Below are 18,781 nucleotides of genomic sequence, written 5' to 3'. Positions count from 1 at the left end.
ATTTCATCTCCTAACTTGTGAACAGATTATTATTCTCCGATTCTCAGTATAGTGAACCCAGGCAGGAAGTCCTCTTTCTCAGCCTGTCAGTCAGAGCATCAGAGCAAAGACAATGAATAGAATACAAAGCAGGTGGATTGTTGTGCATACTAAGCGAGAGGAGTTAACCCTTCTTAGTGATACATGTATTGTCATAATAATGGATAAGTGGCTAATTCACAGGGGGGAAAAAAAAACAAGAAAGTAGCGAATGCAGTCGAGATAGGTTCAACTTCTATGTCAGCTTCTGTTCTGGCCAATAATGTTAAGTGTAAAACAAAACCCAACGTGCGTCAATATCTGCATGATGCCTGAAACTAGGCTTTAACAACATTCTTCTGAATAACTGTGAATGACCACAGTGCTTGAATATTTTAGCCACAGCTTGAAGCCTGTGTACTGTGCGTGTAACCATGAATATTTCCTAGTTAATTGCAATATTAATCCTCAGTACCTTTAGGTAATACAAATAAAGGATTATTTTGCATACAGCTGCTGAAATTGGTATGCTTTAAGAATATTGCTTAGTTTTAGTGTAAGTGAAAGTTTTGAATTTTCTCTTTGTCGAGCATATGATCATGCGTTAATATATTATTATTGTTGTTAATATTAAACAGAAATCTTGTACAGCTGTTCTCAGGTATTTCTGAGGATGAGGCAACCATCCTTACTCAGTTTGGATTTGGTGAGGTGTCCTTCCTGATACCACATGAATTTCCCAACACCATGTCACAAGCACTCAATTTTCGATGTATGTTGAACAGATCATGTTTAGACTGAAAGATTTCCATTTCCACACATTGTTCTTTCATCCAGTTCTCTTTCGCAACACGTATTTCTTTTCTTATGCGGCATTGTAATTTTTTGTATTCTTTTGCATCATCTTCATTGTTCCATTAGTTCAAGAATATTATCTGTCATCCATTTCTTTTTCTTCATTGGATGTATCTTTTGTTCACTTACGAACGTAAAATTAAGCACCAACATGTCAGCTGTGTACGTAAGTAGAGTAGGCCTAATTTACGTACATTGCGCGCGCGCGCGCACACACACACACACACACACACACACACACAGAGGGGGGGGGGTCAAGTGGTGCAAAATTCCCCGCGCTTTCCAGCGGATCCTCTTCAACACTCTTGTCAGTGTAGGTAAATTGTCTTTGTTTTACTTTTACACTTAAGAAAATACAAAAATAGTTCAAGTATGCTCTGTCTTTCACGTTTTGTTAGAGAAGATGGGTACAATATTCTGAGGATACTCTCTCAATTATGGGTCAAAATGATACCACACTTTCCCAAACACAACGAAACCACGGGTATTTCAGACATTAAAGTTATTAAGTTCTTAGTGTCTATTTCAGGCTCCATAACAACTGCTGTAAATCACACAGGAAAAGAAAAAAGCACACAAGTAACTTTTAAATTGCAAATAAGAAATAAATATGGTATGTCAAATGGCTGAGAGCGGGCCTACATTTTTTATCGTCTAAATCCATTTCTACTTCCTTATAGGTATAACTGAGGGCACGGAACCGCGACTCACTACAGACTGCCCACTCAAACATTTCTCCCGCGCATGGTTACTCTCTGCATCTGCGTCATCTGAAAGATTCAATTTAAAAAATCAGTTTTTAGTTTAGGCCTAGGCGGTCAAGTGCGGAAGTAGGTCGAACCCGCACCGTCTGAAAGAGACCTCGTGAACGTAAAATTAAGCACCAACACATCAGACGCATATAGAATAAGACTAGCTTGGGACTGACGCTCCCTGAAGCTGTAGGCTGACACAACGTGGCCGGGAACGCTAATTTACATTTCTTATGGTGGGAGTTACGAACATACGAAAGAGTGACGTAAATGTGCTATCCAGGTTTCTTTAGTATGTATTTAATAGGAAACGTCCTGGGACTTCAGAATAATGATGTAATAACTAGGGAAATGCGCTAGAGAGGGATGTCTTAACCAGTTTCGACTGTACTTTGTTAATGATCTCACCTGCTATATTAATAGCAACAGCAAACCAAACTAACGTAAACTCGTGTCCTCGTTCTGAGGTGGTGCAGCATTTTTTTTTAGGCATGCGTCCATTCTTAAATCTCTGACAATACCAGGAATTGAACCTGGGTCCCGAGAATGGCAACTAATTGTGCTATCTGTTTTGCTGGGGTGACGGAGATTCTTAACAACAAAACAGACACATTGTAAGATTGATGTGTGCTTGCAATGCGTGTGTTTGACATATGAATCTGTTTACCTATTTGTGCGACGTCATCACCTGTGTCATTGAAGCTGCACTACGCTACAGAGGCAGATATTTCATAACTATGAAACAAATGTACTGCATGACTTTGATGGATTTGTACTGCGTGGGTCAGAAGGATGAAACTATTCACCTATTTGTGTGATGTCATTGGAGCTGCAATACAGCCTGTACCCACTCTGAAGTGGAATTGACATTCTTCTTTGATGAATTATGTTGGGGTATCTTATATGAGAGATAAGTTTTTCTTTGTCTTGGAAATTCAGCGGGGTCTAATAGACGAGGGGGTCTAGTACATGATGAAATACGGTATTGATCACATCATCAACAAACTTGCCAAGATGGCTGTCAACTTTCATGGGAAATGTTTTACCAGTGCATCTCTGATTCATTAAAATAAAAACACCACCCATTCCTTCAGAAAACAAAAGAAAGTACAGAAACAGACATGGGGAAACTTCTCGTTACCTGGAGGGTGTTTTATTGCTAGCAGCAACCTTAGTTCTAGACAGGTGCACATTCTAATAACCATTTCATTAATGTCATTTGCTAACCAACATACTACACCTAAACTGAAGAAATGAGAAGTTGCAGTTCGTCTCGTATAAATATAATACACCAAAAAGAATGTAAGTCACTCTACCCTGGTTGAAATATGTTTGTAAGTTATAGCTCAAAAACTGTACAGAAAGATCAGTTTTGCTTAAAAAAAATGTAAATACATATATACATACACACACACATAAATAATGAAATTCCTCTTTTTGATATATCCCAATATTGCATAAAAATCATCGAGGAAAATTCACAGATCCCCACAAAAACATTAACAGACAATGCTCACATTTCTAACTTGCTGGACGTACTGAGCTGGTAACATGACGTAACTGCTGGCACCCGATGGCAATATTGCAGCTCCTGATGTTAACTGGTTAACAGCAGTGGCTGGTAGTGTTGTTACATTTGTACCTGGTCGCAGCTGAGACACTGGTGCAGATGCTGGTATCAAAATCCTTTGACCAGGCTGACCTGTCGATGATTTTGGTGCAACCTAGAGAACAGATACACTGACCTTTGACCAGAATCAATAAACATCTGAATAAATGATTCATTAAAATATACAGAATGAATTTTAAAGAGTGGATATAACAAGTTAGTTATTAATAACTGACTAATTTCAGGGTTAAAAAAATTCAATATAACAAATTAAATTCTGGGGTCCCCAATATTTGGTTATACTGATATTTTACTGTTCCAGTGAACAAATAGGAAGATCAATCCAGAACATCTCCATTAAAGCATAAATTACAAGGTTACAGCTACCATATTTTGGGCATAATATGAAATAGTCTTATTTCATGGGACAAATTATTACAGTAGAAGTCCGCTATAGCGAGTACGGCATATAACGCGAGCCCCGTTATGTCAATTTTTGTCTGCCCCTTTAATATTCCTATATTAGAAAAATTATGGAATAGTAAGTGCAAAATTAAGTGGATTACAGAAATCAAGGAAGATATGGATGAACTACAAATTACAGTGAAAGATCTAAGAAACAAAACCGACAAAATCAAGAAACTCACAGACAAACAAACCAGACTGCATATCAGAATCAACAAACAGACAATAGGAAGGGTGATTTCCGATGAAGAAAGAAGGATAAGATCAGAGAGAATGAAGAAGTATTGGGCTGACAGGAAACTGAAAAATTCTTTGTATAAAGTTGGCTAGAGTGGTCCAATGAAGGCCATAAAATGTAAATAATAATAATAATAATAATAATAATAATAATAGTAATAATAATAATAATAATAAACTGTGTATTATCCTTCAGTTCACAAAACTAATGGTGTACCAGGCTGTAGTCATGCCTGCACTTCTCTATGGCTGTGAAACGTGGACCTTATATCACCATGACATCAAAAAGCTGAGAGTGCTTTCACAAGCAAAAACTACGCTCCATCATGAACATCAAGTGGGAAAACTATGCCTCTAATGTTGTTCTCGAGAAAGCATGTGCTACGAGTGTAGAAGCATTGGTTGATGGCCATCGTCTCAGATGGGCAGCATCATAATCTATTCGCTTCATGTGCCGTATTGATAATTCCAATGATCACAAGTATAAACATTGGACTTTCCACCTAATCAAAACTATTATTATACGTCTTTTAAAGATGTTGGTTATGGGAAGGATATTGGCATTGTTAAAAGTGAAAATCACAGTCTTTCTTTGATTAATTTCAATTTCAGCTGATATTTTATTTTTTGCATGATTTTATTGATCAAATTTTTTGTTGTATCCGTTTTGTTTAGTTATTTCATGGATTAAGTTTAGATACAACAAAAGATGTAATTTAAGAATAGCCTTTAAAAATTAATGCAATAATGCCACCATTCTGCATAAAATTAAATCCGTTAATGAGAACATCAAAAATATAACCACTCAGGAGTATAGTACTGAATGCCATGCAATATTGCAAGTAGTCCACTTCATGACCATATCGATGAGTATAATCTTAGATTAATCTTTAATTATTCTTGTTGATTATACTCATCGATACGGTCATGAAGTGGACTACTTGCAATACAAATGCTAACCAAGCAGGTAATGTTACGAACATCTATCTTAGATGTATATTTAATTTTGCCCAACGCAAAAAATAAAGCATTGATTAGGTGGTTCTTTAATTATTCTTGTTGATTGCCATGCAATAAGCGTGAGGCCAGCTACATCAGAATTTCTTCATCCGGTATAATGAACAAGTAAATGTTGTGAAACACAATAGTTTCTCATCCATAGGACAACTCATAGAAGAGTATAAACATAAATTTTCTAACATTGAAAGCGATATGGCAATTCTAAGTATAAATTTGAAGCGCCCTTTGCTCAATATACAGTATTTGAGGAATTTTACATCAATATGGATCAATATGCCAACCCCAATTTTAATCTTAAAGAAATAACAGAAAAAACAAACATCCTTTTCAATGCCGCCACCCCTCCCCTAAAACAAATTACTTAAAGAGAGTTAATAAACGGAAACGAGAACACACAATTAAGACACCGCAGGACACGCCCCCACCTACCCCAGCCTCTCCCTTGCCCCACCACCTTTCCCCTCCACTGCCGCAATAGCTAGCCTCCATCGGTTGAGGCTGTACACAGTGTGCTCCCGACAAGGAGACAGGTGAAAGGCTAGAGACAGAAAGAAAGAAAGAAAGAAAGAAAGAAAGAAAGAAAGAAAGAAAAATGCACACAGAACATCTTTATAACAAGCTTTATAGACATTCTCTATTAGTAAAACTCTTATTTTTCTTCTAATTAGATAATCAAATACAGCATAATCCTACAACAGATCGCAATTATGAAGAAGGGAACATTTTCACAATCCCACTTCAGGTAATGAGGCATTAAACTTAGACAACTTCACCTCGAGCAAATTATATGAAGATTTTAAACATATTCGCCACTTGAAAACACACAACTCGCACCTGTTTTATTGTAGAAGCCAAAGCATGTTACGAAGGTCGATCAAATATAAACAGGATTTTTGTTCCTGAACATCAACAGTTTTTTCCTATTTTTTCATTACGTCACACTGACAGATAGATCTTATGGCAACAATGGGACCGGAAAGGTCTAGGAGTGGAAAGGAAGCGGCCGTGGTCTTAATTAAGGTACACACCGGGCAAGTTGGCTGTGCGGTTAGGGGCATGCGCTGTGAGCCCGCATCTGGGAGATAGTGGGTTCAAACCCCACTGTCGGCAGTCCTGGCGATGGTTTTCAGTGGTATCCCATTTTCACACCCAGCAAATGCTGGAGCTGTACCTTAATTAAGGCCACGGCCGCTTCCTTCACATTTCTAGGCCTTTCCTGTACCATCGTCACCATAAGACCTATCTGTGTCGGTGTGACGTGAAACAAATAGCAAAAAAAACTAAGGTACAGCCCCAGCATTTGCCTGGTGTGAAAATGGGAAACCACAGAAAACCATCTTCAGGGTTGCTGACAGTGGGGTTCGAACCCACTATCTCCTGGATGCACGCTCACAGCTGTGCGAATCTAACCGCACGGCCAACTTGCCTGGTCATCAACAGTTGGCAGGACTGGTCCCACGCTTCTGCTATGCTTAGACGGGACCGTTAGGAGTGGGGAGAGTGTGCTGTTAGATATTTCCTGCAATTTCATCAGTAACGCTCAACGATGTGCGCACCCCTCCATTGCGCAATGCATAATTATAGAATTTCTTGCTCGTGAAGGAGTTACAGCGGCAGAAATTTGCCAGAGATTGACTGCACAGTTCAGTGATCAAATATTGTCAAGGATGCATGTGTTTGTCTGGCATAAAAAGTTCAAGGAAGGACGAGAACGTTGGAAAATCAGCAATACGATCGCCATCCTCGGACTAGCATTACAGATGAAAACATTAGTGTGGTTAAAGACATTACTGAAGATGTTCGACGAGCGAGAGTATCAGAAATTGCAGAACAAGTCGGAGTCAGTTATGGGAGCTGTCAAGCAATCATCGTAAACGACCTACAGTTCTGTAATGTGTGTTCCAGATGGGTCCCTTGCCTTTTGACCAAAAATTTGAAGTTGAAACATTTGGGGGTCTGTCAGAGGCTTACACAACATGGTTTGCGGAAGAAGGTGATGCATTTCTGAGTCAGATCATCACTTGCGACGAAACATGGATCCACCACTACACTCCCAAATCCAAAAGCGCTAGTAAGGAGTGGCGGAGGAAAAGGGAGGCAGCACCAGTAAAAGCCAAGACTCGATCAGCTGGCAAGATTCTTGCAACAATTTTTTTGATCAGCGAGTCATTTTGCTGATTGATTTTTTTCATGAGTGACGCACAATGTTGTTTACTACTGCGAGCTGTCGAACAAGGCGAGGGTTGCATATCGCCGCAAAAGACGAGACCAACCGATTCAGCAGGTCATCCTCCTCCACGACAATGCGCGGCCCCACACTGCAGCTCTAACTGTCTCCAAGCTACAGGAAATGGACTACACTTGATCATCCTCCTTACAGCCCGGACTTATTGCCGCGTGATTCCCATTTGTTTGGACTGCTTAAAAAAGCTCTAGGAAGGCAACGATTTGAACATGATGCGAGTATGGAAGACTTCGTGTGCAACTGGCTGGTGACACGACCCTATTCTATTTATGATGAGTGCATCAAAAACTGCCCACATGCTGGGACAAATGCATTTCCAAAGCAGGGAACTATGTGAAAAATAAACTGCAATTGCCTTTTTTTCAATAAATGAATTTAAATAAAAAATAAATCCCGTTGATATTTGATCCACCCTCGTAAGAACATCGAGACAAGTGATACTTTATTATTAAACTTTCAGAAAACATAGACTTCCTACTGATGCAAGTTTTATAAAAACATAGTACGGTTTAAATTAGAAATAAGATGTTTAAAAAAAATTAAAACAAGAGTATTTAACATTGTAATACAGGAATCCAAAGAATGTGTGTGTGACTGAACATCAAGTAAGTGACATCACAATGAACTGGTGAACAATTTTTGACTTTTACATTTCTCATCCATGCACATTTGAACACCACAATATATATTTTATATTTAGAATTAGTCTTCTTAGTTTGAAAATGCTGGAAATCTGCTGTGTCTGTGGAACCTTAATGAAATATCTGAAAAAACAAACCCTTTATTTGATATATTAAATTCCTATATTCAATAAAAATGTACTAAGTACTCTAAAACCCCCTTCTTTCCCACCAGCAATCACCCACTATTCCACATCCATCAGCCCCACCTTAGGCATTTTTTATTTTTATGATTTTATTTCTCTTATTTTTTATTTACTTTTTCCTCCATATTTGTTTCTGCCATGTTGGAAACAAATGAACATATCAACTCTTTCCCATCAACATCATTCTGTTCATACTTACTTCAGCCAAGCTGAGTTCTAGAAGATTCTGCAAGTGCTGGTATTTTAAGTGCTTCTTCAATGATCCATATTGGAAATAAATGAACATCTCAACATTTTTACCCATCAACATCGTTGTGTTCACACTTGTTTCAGCTGAGCTGAGTTCTACAAGATTCCTCTAGTGCTGATATTTTATGTTTCAGCTGGTCTTCTGTGAGGTGCAGTCTTCCAATTGGAGGTAAGCTGGGAGCTTGCACAGGACATGTGACTGTGATGAGTGTTTTTAAAATTTGTCTTGAATTTCATGCTTGCTTCACATACAGTGAAACCTTGTTAGTACATTCCTCATTAACGCGTTTTCCCATTTAGCACGTCATAAATTTGAAGTCCCGGCGATCATCGTATTAAATCTGTATAAAAAATAACTCACTTAACACGACACGATTTTTCGCCTCTACTGCTTAGTACGATCATATATTCCCCAGACCTGAAAACGTTCTTTGTCATCCCTTGTGTACAGAATGTGACCCAACAGAGTTAAGAGCCCCTGCCACAGGTCGGTCGGAGAACGTCGCGCGATAACAGGAAATGACCTTGAATTCTCGAACACCGAGTATACTGCAACTTAGAGGGGCAAGCTGTTAGCTTAGGTAAAGCTGAGTTTTGAGTCACTGATAGGCAGCAATGACTTTACACTAGAAAAAGACAGGACAGTGCTAAGTTGAAGCACAGTAATAGATTCCACTGCAGCTAGGAGCGGTGAAGTTAGTTATCACGCTATTTCCCCCCCCCCAAAGCTGTCCTGTTGACATACAGGGAACATGGCTGGGAGTCATCCGAAATTATGCGTCACGGAAGTTACCGCCACAAAATGTGTAACGGAACCGTGCAGCCATTGGTGGATGGTCATGACCGAGAGACATATCTATGATCATTTGATTTTCTCAAAGCGAAAAGTGGTTTATTTTTAGTTCTATGTTCTTTGTTCTATGGAAAGATCTTTGTTGTCAGTGCAACTGCTGAATAAGCCAGTGCGCTTGATTGCGCTTGTAGCCTATTTCGCATTCCAATCAGAAGTTAGAAATTTATTTATTCAAAATCATTCTTTCCAACGTCGGAAACTTTCCTTCACCCACCCGTTTCTTTTTCCGTTTCTATTTTCCTTATACGCATTTTCAATTTTGTCTCGGTTGTCCACAATAGTATTCAAAGTAGAAGGTGCTAGTTTTAACGTTCGTGCCAACTCTACGTGCTTAAGATGTGGATTCCTATCTACTTCTTGAAGGATTTTAATTTTTTCTTCATTAAGAGTGGTTTCACGACCCTTTTCTTATCCATAGCAAGATTAACACAAGACAGATTCCGTATGTACCGCGCTACTGAACTTGTCCCGATTATCCTATTAGTCCGTAAGTAGGCTGTCACACAACAAATAATCACTTCAATTCTTTTTACCACTCAACACAATAAATTGAAGGTAATGCCAATAACTGTTCTTGTGATAAGATAATTTAAACCAGTGTGGTATGACTGAAGTTAAAATAAGTCTATAGTGCAGCAATAGCAGATCTTCGACAGGGTCATTTGTGGGTGCCGGCAAGTAAAAAGGCTTTCATATACTGTAGGCCTATCCCTTTCAGACCGTGTACGCACAATTGTGCGGGTTCGTATTTTATTTATGTCTGAGCTTATTTGACGCTTTCTTGGCGCTAGACCGGACTGCAGTGCTTGTGCGGGACACATAGCGTGTACTTCAGCTGTTTTTATTTAGTACTCGACCACCAGGGGCAGGAAGAAGAGTTCAAAAATACAGTTCATTTGCAATATGGCGGGAAGCAGTAATGCCTAAAGTAGGTATTTATTTATTGCATTCATATTAATCCAGAAAGCTTTACTGAATATCAGAATATAATCTATGAAGTGTGTAGATTGTGTAGCAAACGTAAATTGTGTACTTTCAACATCGTACGTAATACCATGAGGTTTTGAATGTTGATACGCACATATGTGCGGGCTAGGTTTCCTTACAGCCAACGCATGCAGGAGTGCTGGGTGCTGTTGCAAAAAGGACTGAGAAAGAAATCTCGTACTCTACATGAGAAATGTAATGTATAAGATTTTAACTGTTTAAAATCGTTTAACACTGTAAAATAGGACATTTGATCATGTACATGTGCATATTCACATGTACTGAGATGAATTTTTTATTTTTTATTTTTTGCCAGTAGTGAATGAAGTCCTGACACGCACAATTGTGTGGGCTCTGCTTTTCAGCCGATAGTTCTTATTTTGTAAAATAAACTGTAAAAACAAGTATCTGAGAGCATTTTAGTAAGTTTTTGACGTTTTGACACCTCCAGATTTCTTTCAGGTTTGACGACAAGCTGCTGCAGCCAAAAGGGCAGTAATAGCAAAACTCCTCCTCAATGTAGAAAATGTAACGTTTACTTGTGTTTGAACGAAGATTTAATTGTTTTAAATTATTCCCCACTGGAAAATAGAACATTTGATTATGTACATATGTATATTCACATGCTTTGAGGTAATTTTCCTCTTTTGTAGGTAATGAAGTAAGTCCCGACACGCACAATTGTGCGGGTGCTTTTTTTCAGATGTTAATTTTTATTTTGTAGAATAAACTAAACATATGTGTATTTAAGAGCATTTTAGTCAGTTTTTGAAATACAAACAAAACTTCACACCGCCAGTTTTCTTTCAGGTCTGAAAGGGGTATCCCATTAAAAAGTTACGTAAAGATGCAGGCAATGGTAAAGCGGTGGACCATTCATACAAAAATATAAACCGCTAGTTTGACAGTTGGCATGTTTTTATTATTCACCGATGAGTCTGTCCGAACCAATGCTGAGTACTGCCGAAGTTTCGTGTTCAAGATGGCGGCCAAAGGCACTTAATTGCGAATGGTGAATATAACCTCGCAAGAAATTCATGCTCAAACAAAGTTACCATAAAACAGTTTTAATTACCCAGTGGTCAGAGACCTAACGCTTCAACTAACAATTCATTATGCAATTGTTTTTTGCTAGTCATTTTACGTCGCACCGACACAGATAGGTCTTGAGGCGACGATGGGATAGGAAAGGCCTAGGAGTTGGAAGGTAGCGTCTGTGTCCTTAAATTAAGGTACAGCCCCAGCATTTGCCTGGTGCAAAAATGGGAAACCACGGAAAACCATCTTCAGGGCTGCCGACAGTGGGATTCGAACCTACTATCTCACAGATGCAAGCTCACTGCAGTGCGCCCCTAACCGCATGGCCAACCCGCCCGGTTGCAATTGTTTTAGGAAGAACGTGATCTGCTATAATATGTAGGTACTGTAACTACTTCTATGAGCCCAACGGCAAAAGAATGTCATATATGTTCTTCCGAGTAAGATATGGCAGAACACATCATTTATTTCAGAGGTTAGTTTATATTTTCTAGCATCTGGTTAAATTTAATTTCGGAAAGGCTATTCGCACATAAATTTATATCGAGGTTATCATTTCTCTATTGGCGCTTGAAATATGTTTTCGTCATACATATAGTACAGTTTATTTAGGTTAGGCGACGCTGCTTGAATAAGAAAACTGAAATGTTTGCCACAAAATGCGATCGAACATCTTTGGTACGGTATAGTTTTCTGGCTATGAGCATTTGCCAGCTCTCTCGTCAACATTAGTAATACCCATTGACTGCTGTTTCGTAAAGCAAAATAAAAATGAACGAGAACATATTTCGTAATAATTGCGTAAATAATGTGGCCGAAAGAAGTTGTTACATTATTAGAAATAAAGGCTAAAGTAAACTATCACATAATTTTAATACTGAAATGAAGTAAATTTATAGCGAGAAGGTTAGCATTAATCTACTGGCGCTTGACGTGTTTTCGTGGTACAGACACAGTTAAGTTAGGTTAGGTTCACTGTTTGATTAAGAAAAGTGAATTGCTTGCCACAAAATGCAAACTTCGGTATCATTTTCTCTCTACGTACACTTGCAAGCTCTCTCGTCAACAATCAAAGGCAATGTCGGAGTCGGTTAGTAATACCTGTTGACTGCTGTTCACTGAAGAAAATTAGAAATGGAAGAGGCTAACACGTTTTCATAATAAATGAGTGATTAACGTGGCAGATAGCCGGTGTTAACAGGTTAGAAATGAAGGCTGAAATAAACATTCGTTCAGTTTTAATATTATATACTGAAATTAAGTAAGAATGTGATACACCTTAAGATATGTTAGAGTACGTCACTGATTTCAGAGGATAGTTTATATTTTCTCGCGACTAGTTAAATTTCGGAAAGACTATTCCCAATAGAGTAAAATAATATATTATTATTGGTCCACCTTTTCAATACAAAATGAAAATAGTTTAAATTACATAGGGACTAGTTTTGACCTAGTAATAGGTCATCATCAGCCTGAAGTAAATTAAAGCGTAAATATCGAAGAAAACACAAACAATGTAGACACAAGTACAGTCTTTTTAAAGGTACATACCATGTGGGAAATTGAGTAGCAATATCATCACCATCATCATCATCATTATTTCCCTTTATCCAGCTGTAGCCGGGTAGGGGCAAATATGGTTCCTCTCCACTTTCTTCGGTCTTTCCACCACTCCTCCTCCAACACTGTGTCCCAGTCCAGGTTTCTTTCTATAATGCTGCGTTGGATGGTATCCTTCCATCTCAATCGTGGTCGTCCACGGCCTCTCCTTCCTTGGATTTGCATTTCCATCACTTTTTTGTCATTCTTTCGTCGCTCATTCGCTTTATGTGCCCAAACCATCTTAGTCGGCTCTTCTCTATTCTATCATTCATTTTTTCCACTCCAATTTCTTCCCGGATTTTCTCATTTCTTATTTTGTCTTGTCTACTCTTCTGTATCATACTCCTCAAGAATTTCATTTTGGCTCCCTGTATTCGACTCTCATCCTTCTTTGTCATTGTCCAAGTTTCTGCTCCGTAAGTTGTTATGGGTACGTAGTACATCTTGTACATAGTATCTTTTGCTTCCATTGGCACATCTTTGTCCCATAACATATTTCTTACACTATGATAGAAACAACTTCCAGCTTGAATCCTTTTACTAATCTCAGCATCCAGTCGAGCATTCTCCATTAATTCACTCCCCAGGTATATAAACGTTTCCACTATTTCCAGGGGCTTGTCTGCAAGTCTAATCTGACCTTTCCCTTCTTTCTCCCCTCTCGTCATAACAAGAGTTTTACTCTTTTCTACACTTATTTTCAATCCACATTCTTCAATCTTCCCATTCACCACATTCAACTGTTCTTGAACCTTCCTGTAGTCTTCTCCCCAAATCACAATATCATCTGCAAATAACATCATGTTCATTTCTCTTCCTCCATATGCTGCTTTTGCTGTTCTCATGATGTCATCCATTACTATTGTAAACAGGATTGGTGATAGAACATTTCCCTGTCTCAGCCCACTAGTTATTTTGAACAAACTTGTCATGCCAACTTGTGTTTGCACGCAACTACAACATTCCTTATACAATGCCATGATCATTTTTATTAATCCCTGTCCAATTCTTTTTTGCACCAGACTGTCCCAAACTTTCGTCCTAGGGACACTGTCATATGCCTTTTCAACATCAATGAATGTCATCACCATATCATTCCCGTACTCCCAATGCTTTTCCATTAGTTGTCTCATAATGAAAATGGGCTCTATTGTTGATCTTCCACTTCTGATGCCAAACTGATTTTCCTGTATCTGCTTCTCAACCCTCAACCTTATTCTACTTTCAAGTATCCTTTCCATTATCTTAGCAACATGGGATATTAGAGTAATTCCCCTGTAGTTCTTCAAAACTTTCTTATCACCTTTCTTGAAAATTGGGATGATTATTCCTTTTTGCCAATCCTCAGGGACCTCATTCTCCCAGACATTCCTGAGAACCCGATATGTCCACTGCAGGCCTACAGCTCCAGCTGCCTTTATCATCTCCACTGAAATTTCATCTATTCCAGCAGTTTTTCCATTCTTCATCTTTCTTACTGCCATTTCAATTTCATTCATTGTAATTTCTTTATCCATTTCTTCGTCAACTAATTGCCTTTCCTGGTCGTCCATTGAATGACTGTCATCCGTTCTTATGTTCAGCAGCTTCTGAAATTACTCTCTCCATCTATTTCTTATTTCTTCTGGCTTTGTTAAAATTATGCCACCTTCATCCTTCACAAATCTGGTGTTTACTTGATCTCTCTTTTTGTTTCTTAAGATACCATACAGTAATTTCTTGCTGCCCTGCAATAGCAATATATTAAAAAATAATAACTCTTCCAATTGACGAAGCACTGAGCGGAAGTTATGTAAAGTTCGGTGCGCCGTATATCTTAAAAGTCCAGTGTGCACTAAATGATGTTATAAAGAAGCCAGCATTCAACTGATAATTCTTCTTTATAACATCATTTAGTGCACACTGGACTTTTATGATATACGGTGCACAGAACTTTACATAACTTCCGCTCAGTGCTTCGTCAACTGGAAGAGTTATTATTTTTTAATATATTGCTACTCAATTTCCCACATGGTATGTACCTTTAAAAAGACTGTACTTGTGTTTACATTGTTTATGTTTTCTTCGATATTTACGCTTTAATTTACTTCAGGCTGATGATGACATATTACTAGGTCGAAACTAGTCCCTATGTAATTTAAACTATTTTCATTTTGTATTGAAAAGGTGGACCAATAATAATATATTATTTTATTCTATTGTAATCACAGTTCAATACGGATCTATCATTATGAAACTTATTTCTTTTAATTAAAGACTATTCCCATGTAAATTTTTAGTGAGGAGGTTATCATTTCTTTATATGTGCTTGAAATATGTTTTCATGATACATATACGGTTAGATTAGGTGACCCCGTTTGAAGAAGTAAACTGTTAACTTTTGCCACAGAAGTCTCTGGAGTGATACTATTTTTTTCAGAATGTAATTAAACATACAGTTTCATGTACTATCGGATTTTGAAGAAAAGTAGTATGGATATCATCTGCGAAAACGCAAGTTTCGAAAAATCTGATTGCCGCTTCATACCGATTTTAATCTGTATGGGGTTTCCCTGACTAACGGAAAATTGGATATAACAGCAATCCGCTATAGCGAGAAAATTTTTGCCGTTATGAATTCTCGTTACAACAGACTTCTACCGTATTCTAGGAAGATTGGAAGGAACTCATATGAGAGCAGCCAGCAATGAGATGGATAGACTTCATTACAAATACAGTGAATGCAGAGGTGCCAACCTTTGAAGTGGGTTGTCAGAAATTCCCCCCCCTCCCCCCAACCAAAAATGATCAAGTTAAATCCAAAGCCCACTCTTCTCCTTTCGATAATGAAACGTCCTTTGCCTTCTCGACAGCAACGTGTTCTCAAGTATATCATATTACACAATAAAACTTGCACATCACCTGTTACTACTGTGAAGAAAATATTTTGTTGCTTATTTCGCATTCAACAGCTGTTTTTCAGTGTAGGTGTCCTTGAAGCACCCTTCCTAATTGCAATGATGTTTTCGTCTTCTGCACCATGAGGGATTTCACTGTATTTGTACTTAACGTAGGCCTGAATTCCCAACTTAGCACACGAGGGCGAAACGCTGGCAACCAGGAAGGAGTTAGCTGGAAATTTGTAATGTCCAATAACGGGCCATTTATATTGGTATTATAAATTTACTAATTCGGGACAAATATTTCAGCTTCCCTATGGGAATCACCATCTATATCATCTGATGGCCAAGCAGGCATCAATTTTTGGTAATGAGACAAAGTCTCTCATAGTGCATTGGCACTGCCCGTATTTCAAGTAGCCTATGCAGTGGCCTCCACGGTATGCACTAGCCATGCAACTTGGTGGGTGTGCTATGTACCAACTGATGAGCCCAACTTAGCACACGGGGGAAAACGCTGCCAGCCAGGAATGAGTTAGCTGCAAATTTATAATGTCCAATAAGGGACCATTTATATTGGTATTATAAATTTACTCATTCGGGACAAATATTTCAGATTCCCTATGGGAATCCACATCTATATCATCTGATGGCCAAGCATGCATCAATTTTTGGTAATGAGACAAAGTCTCACATAGTGCATTGGCACTGCCGGTGGCTTCAAGTCGCCTATGCAGTGGCCTCAACGGTATGCACTAGCCGTGGGTCTTGGTGGGTGTGCTATGTACCAACTGATGAGCCCAACTTAGTATACAGGGGCAAAACGCTGCCAGCCAGGAATGAGTTAGTTGGAAATTTATAATGTCCAATAACGGACCATTTATATTGGTATTATAATTTTACTTATTCGGGACAAATATTTCAGGTTCCCTATGGGAATCAACATCTATATCATCTGATGGGCAAAGAAGGAATAAATTTTTGGTAATGAGACAAAGTCTCTCATAGTGCATTGGCACTGCCAGTGCCTTGAAGTAGCCTACACAGTGGCCTCCACGGTATGCACTAGCCATGCATCTTGGTGGGTGTGCTATGTACCAACAGATGAATCCAACTGAGTACATGGGGGCGAAACGCTGGCAACACAGTGTTGCCAACTTAGCGGATTTTCCGCTAAATTTGGCGGAATTAGAAGACTGTCGGCGGAGAAATATATCATTTAGCGGACAGCGGATTTTTGGCGGAATTCTAGATTTATTATAGCGGAATTTAGTGTTTTATCCATTTTACGTTTTTTAAAATTTGTACTCCAGTCTGTCTCCAAGCTATTCCGTATTTCTTCTAAGGAGCTAGCAGTCACATGAGGAAAACGTGTTATTTGGATTTGATGTTATGAGATCATGGTATCATAAATTTGTAATGCGTGGGGAAAGGTTACTCATCTCTTACTTGACGAAATGACGACAGGTAATGCAACTGTGAGAGAGTAGCACTTATTTTATGCTATGAAGGAAGACCGTTTAATGAACTGGCCTGTTCTGTATGTGGCCCTTGAGGTAGGGGATTCACCTAGTTTATAGCCGGCAGTAAAACGCCTACAAGTTTTAGCTCGCCGGCTCACAGGCAGGGGGTTAACCCCAGTGAAACTCACAGATCAGGTGAGTGCAGACATTTACTTTTATTATTATTATTATTATTATTACTATTATTTATTATTATTATTGCTCATTATTTGAGATCGGATTTCTTGGCGGAATTTTAGCGTATTTTTAGTAGTGTTTAGCGGATCTTGAAAATATAAGTTGGCAACACTGCAACCAGGAATGAGTTTGCTGGAAATTTATAATGTCCAATAACGGACAATATATACTGGTATTATAAATTTACTCATTCGGGACAAATATTTCAGGTTCCCTATGGCAATCAACATCGATATCAAATAAAATAAATACAATTTACGACCTTCATAATTATAGATCCATATTGATACAGCTAAAACTAAGAAACAATGTTAGATTATGGTTCACCCAATCAATACACATCACTTTACAAGTGAACTACACTAGAGTCCCGTTAATCCGAATATCCGGTTAATCCGATCTGAAATATTCAGTTTAAAAAAATCTCCTTATTGAAATGAAAGAACATATTATAGAATGAAGATTTACTTGCATTTTATTAGTCAAATTTTACTAGAATAAGTTAATGTAAACATAATTACACGTGATAAACAATCAATCACTGGTCGTTTATCTTTAAAAAGTCTGTTAGTTTCTCTTGCCGCAGTGATTGAAACCTACTTGAAGATGCAGTGTTAAACCAGCGTCTCATAAACATCAGATCAGTGGACATAGCAGCGTTTTCTCCTCTACGGGTTCTTAACTACCCTACGGTAATTTTGCACAGTATTTTTATTAATGTAACTGCTAAGGAGTGGACATTTCAAATTACAGTATGTACTCTACTGTATTGTAGAAACTATTTTCCTCAGACGGTTGAGGCGCTGGCCTTCTGATCCCAAATTGGTAGGTTCAATCCTGGCTCAGTCTGGTGGTATTTGTCAGGCTCGTGTAAGTAGATTTACTGGCACGTAAAAGGACTTCTGTGGGAGAAAATCCCAGCACCTAGGTGTCTCCGGAAACGGTAAAAGTTTTTAGCGGACGTAAAAAACAATAACATTATTAGAAAATATTTTCTGGTTAATCCGAAAAATTCGTAATCCGAACGGACTCCGGTCCCAATGAGTTCGGATTAACGAGACTCTACTGTACTTAATTAAAAACATATTAATTTAATTTACATTTAATTTAATTAACATTTAATTTTTAAAAAACTGAATTTTGAGTTTCGTAATCTACCACGTGATTTATGGCTGATGAAGTCTCAAATAGAGACGAAACATGTCCCTAATATTTTAAATATGTTTTTAATTAAATATTTCACTTGTAAAGTGGTATTGATTGGGTAGACCATAACCTGTTGTATCGCGGATGCGGCACCGCACGCAACTCGTAATTCGTGAGCGAGCGGTTCGAAATCTATTCGAACCGCGACTTCACAAATACAGGGGTACAGTAGACATAAGAATTTTCAAGTCAGAAAATGAAAATACAACTTCAAGCTGTCAAGGTAAAATACTTATATTT

General features: G+C 38.3%; 1 protein-coding gene across 4 annotated transcripts in view; it reads right to left on the bottom strand.

Moving 5' to 3' along the window:
• Positions 1-18,781, bottom strand: part of LOC136873914 (protein lin-54 homolog) — a 264,832-nt gene that overhangs the window by 136,339 nt on the left and 109,712 nt on the right. For all 4 annotated transcript variants that reach the window (XM_067147255.2, XM_067147284.2, XM_067147265.2 and 1 more), the window contains one exon: positions 3,143-3,349. In XM_067147255.2, coding sequence (XP_067003356.1) covers positions 3,143-3,349 — 207 coding nt within the window. The remainder of the gene's footprint in view (positions 1-3,142; positions 3,350-18,781) is intronic.

The sequence above is a fragment of the Anabrus simplex genome, chromosome 1 (assembly GCF_040414725.1).
Source record: "Anabrus simplex isolate iqAnaSimp1 chromosome 1, ASM4041472v1, whole genome shotgun sequence".
NCBI lineage: Eukaryota > Metazoa > Arthropoda > Insecta > Orthoptera > Tettigoniidae > Anabrus > Anabrus simplex.
This window is presented reverse-complemented; position numbering and strand designations above follow the sequence as displayed.